Raw genomic sequence first — 13,921 nt, forward strand, 5'->3', positions numbered from 1 at the left:
ATGCAGTGTTAAAATTAGTACATTAAATTTAAATTCATTAACAGCATAAATTTTTATAACTTAATCAACTCACTATCATAAATTCAAAGAGACATGTTGATATGAATATTTGATGCAAAAAATAATTGAAATTAAAAAAATATAGAATACAATAAATATTTTATTAAAATATTAATTATTTAATTATTCAAGTAAAATTAGTATTTTTTTATTTCGAAAAATTTTTATCGGCCTATTGTTGAGAAAAATAAATAAAATTTTTGGCGACAGTAGCAGAGTGAAAAAAAATATATCGGTTGAAATACATAGTAATTTATTATAAATATTTTACACACGTAAAACAACCATTAAAAATTAAATAGTTGTTTTTAAATTTAAATATTTTTTTTCATTTGATTTTTTATTTTAATTTGTCTCTATTTTTTTTTTTCTTTATCAACATTGAAATAGGCTAGAACAATATTTTCAAATTATTATCCAACGAAACATTGAGACTTCTGTTTAAGACTTTTATTTATTTTAAATTTATTTATCTATATTTGCATTTACTGTTTTTATCATCTACCACCAATCTAAGCATTCGTAAACATTTTTTTTTTTAGATTTTTTATCTCACTTTTTTTTTAATTTTTTTTTTTTTCTTTTTAAATTTTTTTATTACAAATAATAAAATGAACAAATATTTAGTCAAGTTTTATTAACAAGTATGGAAATTATTCTGTCATTTTTATACTGTTAAATAATAATCTTTCATCGAAAAAAAAAAAAATTTAACTTAATGTTGATGCTATATTTAAACTTGCTGTTTAAAATTTTTTTAATTATGCTTTTTGTATTCATTCTCTTAATTGCTCAGCTCATAATTTTCTAATCAAAATAAATTAAAATTAATTAATTTTTCAACTGTAGAATTAGCAAGATTAATAGACAACCAATTTTATCTTTCTGCAAACTATTGTGTAATTCAAATTAATTTAAAATATCTAAATTATTTTCAACAGATATCATTTTATTCATTGACTATAAATATTTTTTTTTGTCCCATATTTAATATAATAATTACAATAATTAATCACAGATTGTCATACCATCTGGATCAACAAGAATTTTTTTTTGTTTTCTCAAACAAACCATACTTGATTAATATTTACTTTTTTTAAATTAAACATTTCAATTTTTCAAAGCATAATTAATGCCATATTTTATTGTGTTTTTTTTTTAAATTAAATAGGCAATTTATCACACGTCTGAGTAATAGATACTTGATTTTATTTGAAGTCAACGTACACATAATTATTATTTCTAATATAATATTATTTATTCATTTTTTTTTTTGCTAATAATGGTACATTTCACCCAGCCATAACAGCCGAATGTGTTTGACCTATTGTGAATTTAATTTTATTATTATTTATCTATTTATTTTATTTTTTTTTTTCTATACAATATATAAATTCAGACCAGCCGAAATTGATGATTTTTAGAAGAAAAAAAATTTCTTTTTAAATTATTATAATTATAATAATAATATGCAAAAAAATAAGAATATCTCAATGGAATATTGAAAATAATTAAAAAATTTATTAACCATAAATATGATTTTTTATTTTTTCATAATATCTGTTATTTATTTTTTTAAATTTATTTATTTTTCCAACATTTTTTTTTTTTTTTAAATTCAAAACTTTCGTCATGTATAATTATTTATCTTGTTGATTTATTATGTCAATAATAAATGAATTTTTTTTTTTTTCGCACCAGTGCGAAATACTCTTATGTGTATCGCCGTTTTATTATTATTTTTTTAAAATTTTATTTCTGCATTACTAATAAAGAATAAACACGTATTAATTAATTATTATTTATTATTTTAAAAATTATATTGATATAATGCAGCATTGCTGAATAAAAGCGTATTATTTTTTTAATTTAATTTTCATTTTAAATTATTTTTTTTTAGCATTTCATCTTGTTTAAATTTTTTCATATGAAAATTAAATTTTTCGGTAATTATTTTGTAAATTAGTACTTTGTTTAATTTATAAATTAAAAGGTTTAAATTTTTTTTAAAAATAAACAAAAGTATTAATTTACAAATTAAAAAATACACCAGAAAAAATTAATTTTATATTTTTGACTTTGAAAGTTGATTTGACAATTTTAAAAAATAATAGTGCCTTTAGTTTGGTCATAATTGACGTTAAATAAATATCTGCACTTTTGACTTGGTCTCAACTCACCAGAAAAAATTAAAAAAAAATAAAATAATGAGAAACATGGCTTTTATCGGCTTACTGCTGCATAAAGTACTATTTTTTTTTTCACATCCTTTTACCATCGTTAAATTTATTTTTCTTACATTACAACTTGTATCATATACAGATGAGCACAAACAAACAAATCTCATCTTCTATCTAAATACATTTACGTATCATAGACATCACTGGGAATATTTATCTTTTATTTATTTAATAAGGACAACTTTAAATAGTCACTTCATGATGAATATTTTCCTTTTATAATTTTAATACAGATTTATCGTAAAATTTACATGAATTTTTAAAGTTTTTCATATAAATTTTCACTGTAATTTCTGTATTTTTTCATAACAAATATATTTAATTCATGAATTTTTATAATTACATAACTAGAATGCAGTTATTATTATTTAGATTGGCCATCGCTCAATCACACGTATAAGTTGATTTATTTAATTAATATTTATCATTTTTATTGGTTCTATATTGATGTTCATTGTGGAATTAAATTTTAATTATTATTTTCATATAAGGATTTCTTAAATTTTCTAATAGTTTAATCAACGCAATTAATATTTCAATATTTATATGTTACATACAATTTTTTTATTATTATTTTTCTATCGAGCAATCACTTTTCTTTTTTTTTTTTCTTCTTTTATCTATATACTTTTTTTTTTTATTTATGTTCATTATAACTTTTATAATAAATATCAAATGTAATTAAGTTACAACATAATGTCACAAGAATTGTTTTTTTTTTTTTTGTTAGATTGTTGTTGAAATTAAAAAATAAAAAAGGACGTGAAGATAAAGTGAAGTCGAGGTAGAAGATGTGCTGTGTGTATTTATTTTTCTTTTTATTATTTCGGATAATTTATAAAGCTGCCAAGTTAAAAAAAAAATATATAGCAATATTTATAAATTGGTTAGTTAATTTTTCGCATTTTTTAAAATCAATTTAATAAATATAACATTCGTATTTATCATTGTATATAAAATCTGAACGATCAAATTCAAAACCAAACAACATAATTAATTTTTTTTTTTATTAACATTGTTATTATTTTTTTTTTTTCAATTTTAAATTTTTTCTCTCACTCAACGAAAATACAGTTAATAAAAAATTATTTTGCTGAAATAATAAATAACGAGCAGCTGTAGATTACGTATAGAAATTGTTGTTGTGTCAAAATGAAAAAATTTCAAACAATTGACAATGTCATTAGTGTAATAATAATAATATTAAAATGGAATTATAAATGATAAAAATTAACGGGCAAGTTGAGTATTACAATTAAAATATTATCATCATTTTTCGTAAATATAATTTTTTTTTTTTTTTGCATAAAATTAACGAATCAAAAGTGTTTTTATAATTGTTTTTTTTTAAATAATTTTTTTTTATCGTTTTTGTTATTTAATTATTATTAATATTATTATTTTATTATTATTATTATTTAATATTTTTTTTTTCTTTAAGTTAAAGCCATTTTTCACTTGATCAAATTTGAGTCTAAATTTGAAGCTGAAATTGGCTGTTGTAAGTTTGATGATGGTGATGTTGTTTGTTGACCATTTCCAACATTGACCTTATCACTTGAGCTACCAGAGCCACCACCACTACCACCACCACCTTCCTTCATTTTATCACAGTAATCTGCGAATATGTCACGAAATCGCAGCCAAGATTTTTCGGGTACTGTTATTGCTGTTCTAAAGTTTGTTTTTACCTGTAATAATAAAAATTTATTATCATTAAAATTACATTCAACAAGTAAATAAACAAAGCATAAAAAAAAAATAAACAAACCTCAGAAATTCTCATATAAATTCCACGATTATTTTGTCCAATATCAAAATAAAAGTTTTTATTATCAACACGCATATAACGTCCCTCTGGTAATTCACCTTTGAATCCTCCATCATCAATACCAAATTCTTCCAATAAATCTGTCAATGCATCTCTAAATTCAATCATTCCCTGAGCTGGTATTGCTATTTGTGTTCTTGGACCTCCACGTGTTATTGTTTGTGATACCTTTAAAATTTTAATTATAAATATTAATAATAATTTTTAAGATTTATAAATAATATTATTGCGGGTGTGAAGATTAAGTATTGAACAATCATTCTCTTGTTGTTTTTTTTATTATTTATTCATACTCAATTGTATTTGGTACATACAGGGTGACTCACCCGCAGGAAACGGCCGCGGGAATTTTCTTTGAGATCCAAATAATAACGTCTATTGTCCTTTACCATCATTTCAGATTTAAGTTTTCCATCGTCTGGGACATTGTCTGGATTTGGTGGACCTTTACTCAATAAATGTATTAATTTTTTTCTTATTTTTCATTAAATAATTATTAACCAACAATAATACAAAGTTTATTATATTTTTTAATCATTAAATTTATAGTGTTTATTTGGTATGAAAAATAACTCACCTAATGATGAATAAAAATCACTGAAAGTTGAAAGATGATCACGAAATTCAGATGCTGTACTTAGTGCTAAAAATATTTGACTACGTCTGCCATCAGCTCCGATCTGTTGAAATTAATTTACATTATTATTTTTTGTATTTATAATTGATTATTTATTTTTTTTTTTACCTCGGCAACTTTGATAAATCTTCCACGTCGATTTTGTTTAACATCAAGATAAAATCTTTTGCTTTGTATTTGAAGCATTTTTGTCGCCAATTCTTGCTCATTTTGCTGACCATGTTGGCCTGAAATAAAATGAAAAATTAATTTACAAATATTTGATTTTTTTTTTCATAATAAATAGTTAAATTTTTAAAAAATAATAAAAACTTGACTGTATGCCAACTATATAGGTAAAACTTTCAAGTATTTTTTTTTGATTTTTTATATATCTTAAAATGGTTTTATTATTTTTCATGGATGCCATGATTCTAGAAAAATACGTGACCAATATTCAAGTCGGTCATCGTTTGATATATATCTGTGTATTATTTAATTTCAACTCAAACTGGCATTTCCTCTTTAAAAGAGACCAAGCCTTTTTTTGTTAACGTTGCGCAGCTAAAAGTTTTAATTGTATTTACATTTTAGCTGTATCTACTTTGACAAATTTATTTGCTTTTTTTTAATCATTAATTTCACTGTTGATGAAAATTTTTTTGCGAAATAAATCTAAACTCATTTGAAACACGGAAATGGCACAATTTGTCAACAGAAAATCCAGCTCTACCTCAACTTTTTTATGTATGAATATATTTCCAGCTGGAATTCACCCGGAAATAAATAATAAAAAATTACAAATTTTAAAAATTAAAATATTTTTATTACAGTTTAATTATGTTATTAACTTTTTAATTATCTAGATTTAAATTCGCAAGTCGATCTAGCTTTTATTCATATATAAAAATAATTTATTGTTGCAGATGATGTGAGTTTCAATGGAACAAGCCAAGGACATCAATCAAGATTTCCATTTCCATCAACTGCAGTAAAGGTAAGGTTAGCAATTTTTTTTATTTCGATTTTCATCCAACTTTATTGTGTCAAATTTACAAATCATTTCAATCACTAATTTCCTCTTGAGCAATAATTGTACCAATTGTTTAATTATAAAAATTGAAATAATAAAGAAAATTCAATTTATAAAAAATAATAGAACATGAAAATTCAACTAAATAACAAAAGAACAAAGGAAATATATTTTGTTGAAGAAAAATACGGCTATAGAAAAAATGTAGGTCAAAGGAAAAATATATATTGATATTGGTAATTACACAATAATATTTCCAAATTTTTCTAAAAAAACAATATAATTTTTATTTCATTATAAAAGATTATAACAAAAATCTTTAATATATAAACATTATATATAATTTTTATTTAACCATAAAAAATTAAATATAACAATCAATGATTAAATAAACAAAATAAATTGATTATTAATTTTAAAATTCCATCAGTTAAAAATCTAAATCATACAAATAATACGATTAACCTATTCATTTTCTGGGACACCATAGAACGGTCGATGATAATAACAGCTTTAAACTGATGTCATATTTATACAATATAGTTTTCTAGGTCACTGATTATCAACTCGATTTAGTAAAATAAAATAAATAACAAAAATAAACAAATAAAAAATTGTTAATTATATATACCAAATTTAAAATTCGTGTATTTTTCGCTTTCAATTATAAACCAATTATTTTATATGAATTTTTTTTTATTTGGGAAATTTTCGAAAAACTTTTGGGCGTGGAATTTATTTATATAAATCTTTAAACTATAAAAGAGTTGAATATTTTATATTGATTTTTTTTCAGCATAAATATCATGAATTTTTTTTAATTTTCTTCAGTTTTATTTGACTATTTTTATTTCTGATTTTTAATTGAAAATTCGACTGGATAAATTTAACTTAGACAGGTTTAAATATTTTAGCTGAACATTTTCTATCCAAGTACAATTTTTAATTAAAATTTTAAATTTTAAACTATAATTTTTTACTTGATGATAGGGAAATTAAAAATATATACTTACCAGCTTCAAAATCTGCGCTTCCACCGTCCATGCCTCCAGAATTTCCATATTCTATAAAATAATTTTTAAAAAAAATTAATAAATAAATATTTAAAAAGTAAATTATCATTACTATTATCAATTTTTTTTCAATTTTCAATTTGCAAAATATAAAATAGCCTTAAATTTTAAAACAGTCAAGTCGTGAATTTTTTTTTTTGTATTGGCTATGATATTTTAAAGAAAAATTTGATAATATCTCTACGAAGGTCATGTCTGAGCATAATAAGCCGGTTCTACTTTGGACATTCCAAATTGACGGTATGGCTTGACCCAGCCTTTTAACTACTCCAATAACTACAGCGTTATTATTTACAAAATATACAACAGATAAGGATTGTATATTTATTTTAAAATTATTCCGTAATAGATAAGTGGATATTTTTTTTTTTATATTGATAATACCTATTGATATATACATTGTGCAAGGGCCAATGAATATCATATTAATTTATCGAAGGTCATTTTCATGTATACTATTTAAAACACAATAGAAAAAAAAAAAAACATACGTATTAGAAATTATTTTAATATTTATTTTTGAAATAATAAATAACTTTTTTAATAAATATTATTATCTTATTTAAGTTTACCATTGAGGGTGGATTACATGAGCTTTTATAATAAATATTTATATATATTTATTTTCAATTAATATTCACACTTGGATTTATTTATTTATCATATTCAATCCCCTGTAAAATCGAACCTTCCAAGAAAATATAGGTCACTGCTAAAATGAAATTATAATTTTACTCGAGCATAAAATATTAACGACAAAATAAAATTTTGGATATAGTTTGTCTCTAGTCAAAACCTTGACTATGGAAAATAAATAAATATATAAAATCAATCAACAAAAAAAAAAAAAAAAAATAATTATATAAATTGAGATATAACTAGTTTAAAAAAAATTACCAATTGATTCCTTAAGGAATATATTATTTCAATTAATACCCATTGAAGGCCATTACGTCATGAGTATGATTTAAAAATTGACCTTGAACAAGTAGCTTGGTTTGCTCAGTGAATGGATAAAATAATATATACAAGAAAAATGAAATAAAAATAATAAAAAATAGGCCATTACATCACAATACATATGGATAATATAAAAAAAAATAAAATGATAATTAAAAATAGTCATAGCTAATTGTAAATATGAATGAAAAAATTAGATAATAATATATTTAAGAGGATCAATTACGTTGTGATAATTATTGGATAATATGAAAATGGAGAAGTCCAATGTGGAATTTGTTGGTTGATTATAAAGTGTCTCTGTACCAAGTAACATGGACATTTAGACAAATGGGACAAATATATAGTCAATCTACCCAAAGAACATTCGGCTTTGCTCGGGTTGCTATACCAACATATGTACATTTAACATGTGGGAATAAAAAAAGGGGTAAAAGAAGCCTTAACCCACGATTTATATATATTTTTTTATTTAAAATTATATTTTAAAAAAAAATTTTAAAAAAAATATAAAAATCCGAAGGGCACTGTTTTAGTAGTTCGACTGTAGAGGGGGTTTCCTTCGTCAATATGGATATTATCAGCCATCTTGGATTCTCCAACCCGTTCAGAAAGACAATTTTAATTTTTTATTCTATTTTTTTTTATTTATTTTTTATTATTTCAATGGCGACAACTGACAGAACGCCACGAGGCCTACGACAGCTAAATAATATATCAAACTTTAATGCCCCTATTTATTTTTATAATATTAATCTTTATTTTTTCCTGAATATTATCAGTGAGATTTTATTTTTTTCTTTTTGTACTACCATTCTGCGCTGCTTATGAAATTACTCCAAAAAAATGAAAAAAAAAAATGTCGGTCGGTTGGTCGTCAATTAAACATTAAAAAAAAAGTATTAAATTATAATTTTAAATGATAAAATTGTTTAATTTTTAGCACTTTAATAGATGATGATAATAAAAAATGAATTAATATTTTAATTAGATAATTATAATAATTAAAAGCTTACTCTGTGGCTGATCATCAAGGCTTTCTCTGTCAGACATTGTATTGATAATAATAATCTATGACTTTGTTTATTACTTAAAAATATATATATATTGTATTTTTTAATTCGCGTCTGTTAAACAACGTCACAACTACACAGAGACACAGATGAAAAAAATGTTCCAAAAGAGCCCTAGCACACTTGTCTTCACTGTTAGCCAACTTTGACCACCCAGTTGTTCCCAATGATTCTATATATTATTATTTTTATGTTAAAATATATATTCAAGTTGCCAATAACACGTTATTCATTTATTATTTTTAAATTAAATTTGTTTTATTATGCATATATCTAACACAAAATTAATGAATTATTTTTTATATAATTAATATATATAAAATATAAAATCACTTTAACTAAAAATATGAAATTTAAATGAATTTTACAACACAATTTATTTGAGTATATTTATCTAAACGGTCCGACCCAGTCCAAACCGCCAACCATCCACGGCACCAAGACCAAACCAGCACCACGGACCACGGACAGTCGGACACCAGTCGTCACCGTCACAACTACACTTTTTTTTTATTTTTTATATTTTTTTTTATATTCACTAATACACAACTACACGCCAAACAATATATATGTATGATAAATTTACCCGTTCAACTGATTTGATAGCCTGCTTTTAGCAAGCTCCTTTTATTCAATTTTTGTCTCACACTAGTGTCTCTGAATTTGAGGCTTGCTGATTATTATATTTCTTAAGTACACACACACACACACAAACAAACACAGCTTTAATTAATTTTCTAATATTTTCTAATGAGTAGATCTTCACTTACAATTGCATGATTTGTTTCTATTAAAAAATTATAGCATTAATAATTTTTAATAAACACAAGTAGTAAGTTTGATATTAAGTTTGTTATATTTTTGTGCTTTACCTCACGTCTCTCTTTACTTAATATTTTTCATCGCCACGTATGATATATAAAATTTTTTATATATGTATGTGCGCGCGCGCGATAAATACCATACCCGCGACTTCCGTACCTACTTGCTGTGCTTGCTGGTTGCTATATATATATGTAGGTATATGTACAGCTACTACCGCATTATTCTTTGACAATACAAGTATAATTTTTGTGTGTATATACACGTGAATTTATACACAATTACTAAGAAATCGCGCAACTGGGCCAACCGCCAACTGGGGCTTGTTCAGAAATTCTATCTGTATTGTATATTTTTCGGCAGAGAGAGACCAAGAGAGAGATTGAATTAAGAGAAAGATGATACGCGAGAGAAGGGTTATATCATGACATCTATAGTGGTTTAAAGTCTAAGTAGAAATTAAAATTATCAAAACTCCTTGTTGTCAGGAGCATGTGCGAATCATTTTATTATTTTTCAACATTTTTTTTTTTTTTTTCATTTATATAGAAGCTAAAATTGCAAATAAATTTTGTTGTTGTTGTTATGATGGAGATTGAATTTTAAATTTATTCTAATTTCATTTTTTTTTTAGTAGATGGTTGTTTAAATTTTCCATCGAAAATAAATGCAAAATGTTTATTTGTAATTAGACTTTTAAATTGAAATTAAAATTTATTTTAGGCATTTTAAAAATGAAATAATTTTGTTGAATTTTTATATGGTAATTTTGTTTTTGATTATATCATTCGAAAAAGGGAGTTGAATTTGACAAGTAGAATTGCAAGTAGTAACAACGTTGTAAGGTCAGACATCCGCACTGTGCGTAAGACCACGTGCGCACGCGTCATTGCAAAGTATCTGCATTTTAAATATTATTTAACTAAATGAAAATTTAAATTATTACATAAAAAGTTTACTTAATTTATCTACTGGAGATTTTTAAAACTCAAATACATGTAAATCGTCAAAATAATAATTAAAAAAAAAAAACAATTTACAATGTTTTTATGACGCTAAATATTATAAAAATAAATAAATAAAATTTAATTAGATAACAAATAATTAATGTTCTTCCGACGAAATTAATTTGTTATTTGTTTTTTTTTTTTGTATTTAAAATCAGAGTTATAATTAACTTGAAAATATATACTTACGGTTGATAATTATTGTTGTTAAATTTAATTATCACAAGTTATTATTAATATATTAAAAAATTAATTACATAATTTTGTCATCATCAATAAGATAACATCAGAGTAAAAATAAAAAAATTTTTTAATTAAAAAATTCAAGTAATTATCAAATAATAGATATAAGTAAAAAAAATTGATAAAATTTTAAAAAAAAAAACCAAACAAACTTGTATAATTCACATATTTCTTCATTTGTTTATTAATTATCATCATTTATTCTTTCAACTAATTCAATCATCACTAATTCTATAACGATTTCACTTAATGAATGATAATATTACAATTTTCAAGCGACCACTTACATTTAATATACGTCCAGTTAATTTTTTTTTTTTTTTTTAATTTTACTTTTTCTTTCACAGTGCTCTATATAAACTCAAAAATAACATTTATATATATCGAATTAAAGTGAAAAGACAATCTGATGGAAACTCTTAGCATTGAACAATTCAATAATTATTTTTTCTTTTAACTTATTTTTATTATTATTATTATTATCCATTTATTCAAAATTAAATAATTATTTTCATAGCCCATTATTTTAAAAAAAAATTGATAATTTAATTATTTCTTGTTACTATCCATGATCTTAGACAAGTTTTATTTAATTATTATATCAACATGCTTACGTTTTTTCAATTGCACGATTTTATTCATTTTTTTTTATATAGGGAATCATATCACATACAGATTCTATTTTATTATTATTTAAACAATTTTTTTTTTTTTTTTTTTAAACACCATTCACTATTTTTTTAACATGGACATTTTAATTGTTCATTGTGTCTACTAATTACGTTACGATCTTGCTCCATTTTATAATTTTTTTTTTGTTATTATATTTTTTTGTTTTTTTTTTATTTTTTTTCGCTGTGATTTTTTTTTTTTTTAGTTTTTTAACTAAGCAATTGGCTACCATTGATTTTTGTTACAGTTAATTTTAAGAAAAAAAATTTCATAGGATTTACATGGTCCTTTAGACACCACATTTACATAGACCTCGATGTTTTTTAAAAATGAAAAATGTCTATTTAATTTTGACCGAGTTTTGGATAATATTTTAATTTTTTTTATGAATTAAATTTTTATACAATACTCGTGCAAAATTATAGTAGACAAAATATTTGGATAAGGAAGAGCAAATAATGTTACAATTTACATCGAGGTACTTTTAAAAATTAATAAAAAAAAAATGTTTTTTAAACAGCCAAATAATATTACAAAACAATATGTAATTTCGACGTTTTATTATTTTTTTTTATCTTTTTTTCTATCTAGACCAGATTAATTATAATTACAATTTTTTGTTTAAATTAATTTTAATACCATTTTTAGTACGTATCTAGACAATCAAAGCAGAAGTACAATTTTTAATAAAAGAAAAAAAAAGAATTTCTATTTACGACATATTAATCGTTAAAAAAATTATTATTGGACAGCCAAAATATACATTAGCAGTAAAAATCAATAAAAACCAGCTGATAAATGATTTATAATTTTTTTTCATAAATAAAAATTCAAAAAATAATTAATAAAGGTCAAAAGCCATCAGTTAAATAAAACTCCTTAAAAAATGATTAGGTGTTACAAGTAACTCTGTTTTTATAAAAAAGAAAAACAAATAAAATTATTTTAAAAAAAATAAAATAATAAAGATGACTGTGTAAGTACAAATTTAAATAAATTGTTAAAAATTGAAATAAAAAACTATCAATTATTCCAGGCAGGCAATTAGTTTTGAATGATAATTTTTTTTCAATTATTATTTGTTAAAAAATAATCAATCAAATCTTTGCCTTATTTTTTTGTTTTTAAATTTTTGCTAATCAATAAATCAGCTGGTTTTTATTAATTTTTTAATTACAATATGAACTGTTTGATTTTAATTAATGTAATTATTTTTTTTTCTTTGAAATTTGAAATAAAATTTACTTATAACTTAATTCATGTAACTCAATATACTTGTCAAGTGAAAGTGCAAATACGGTTTTTTTTTTTTTTGCATTTATAAACTATACTTTAACAAATATTATTATTTTTTTTGTACATATTTTTTTGTTTTTTATATTTTTTTTAAATTTTTCTAATTTTATTGTGAATTGTATCTATTATTTAAAAACTATTATAATTTTTATTTTCAATGTTAGTGTACAATAGCTTTTATAAAGTGTTTTTTTTTTTTTTTAATTTTCTTTCTTGTTAATTGCTATTTTAGATTTTTTTTTATATTTGTTCCTTTTACTTGTGTTTATTTACTTCAAATTTGACTTTCTTATTTAAATATTAATTTTTTAACACTGTTTTACAATCGATCAATAGAGAAAAATTCTGTAATAACTCAAAAAAAGATAATAATTAATACTAAGAGGTTTACGACTCTTAAATATCAAGCTAATTTTACTTTTTTTCAAGTAACTATTATTATTTTTAAAAAGTTTCTTTGTAAACGCAGTTGCAGTATTATATCCACCGCAAAAATCATACGTTTAATACCATGATATTTATTTTATACACTTTACAAAACAAATAATAATTGTTCTTTTTTTTTTTTCAAGAGAAAGACAAAATTGAATAAGGCTACAATTTACAATAAATTGTATTACATTTTTTGACACACAGAACAGTCTTCTGACCCTGTATCATGTAATGGAAAAAAAATAAAAACCAATTATGTAATTTTCATATTTTAAAAGTGTGTTTAAACATTTTTTCAAAAAGAATTCATTAAAATTATTTACAACAAATGTTTTAAATAAAATTATTTTCATCAATTACATAATTGTATATTTTTCTTTTTTCTATGCCATGAATTTTCTACAGTCAACATTTATAGCCAATTTAAAAAAAAAAAAACTTTTATCATGATCAAAGCTAAAACCAATTATTTGTGATATTCTAAATGTAATTTTTTTGTGAATAATTAAAACAAGAGTTATCCTGCTGCACTGGTATTAAAAACTTTTGAGTTTAATCTCTTT

The 13,921-nt window shown here is 22.2% G+C and overlaps 1 protein-coding gene across 2 annotated transcripts; it reads right to left on the reverse strand.

Moving 5' to 3' along the window:
- Positions 1-1,336: 1,336 nt before the first annotated feature.
- On the reverse strand, positions 1,337-10,046 carry LOC122851322 (transcriptional activator protein Pur-beta). Of its 2 annotated transcripts, none has more exons than XM_044150466.1 (7): positions 8,830-10,046; positions 6,794-6,844; positions 4,877-4,995; positions 4,709-4,811; positions 4,446-4,576; positions 4,072-4,299; positions 1,337-3,991 (listed from the first exon to the last, which is right to left on the reverse strand). In XM_044150466.1, exons 1-7 carry the CDS (start codon positions 8,864-8,866, stop codon positions 3,755-3,757), a joined length of 906 nt encoding a protein of 301 aa, XP_044006401.1. In that variant the 5' UTR covers positions 8,867-10,046; the 3' UTR covers positions 1,337-3,754. The 2 variants fall into 2 exon arrangements, with proteins under 2 accessions (XP_044006401.1, XP_044006402.1); XM_044150467.1 differs by having other exon boundaries at positions 4,458-4,576; positions 8,830-10,044.
- Positions 10,047-13,921: the final 3,875 nt, after the last annotated feature.

The sequence above is a fragment of the Aphidius gifuensis genome, linkage group LG3, assembly GCF_014905175.1.
Source record: "Aphidius gifuensis isolate YNYX2018 linkage group LG3, ASM1490517v1, whole genome shotgun sequence".
Lineage (NCBI taxonomy): Eukaryota > Metazoa > Arthropoda > Insecta > Hymenoptera > Braconidae > Aphidius > Aphidius gifuensis.

Excerpts from the sequence above, each read along its gene's own strand:
- LOC122851322 (XM_044150466.1), bottom strand. The coding sequence starts at position 8,866 with ATGTCTGACAGAGAAAGCCTTGATGATCAGCCACAGA. Across the intron at positions 6,845-8,829 it reads CCTTGATGATCAGCCACAGA|AATATGGAAATTCTGGAGGC; the intron begins GTAAGCTTTTAA and ends ATTATTTTATAG. Across the intron at positions 3,992-4,071 it reads TTTATATGAGAATTTCTGAG|GTAAAAACAAACTTTAGAAC; the intron begins GTTTGTTTATTT and ends TTATTATTACAG.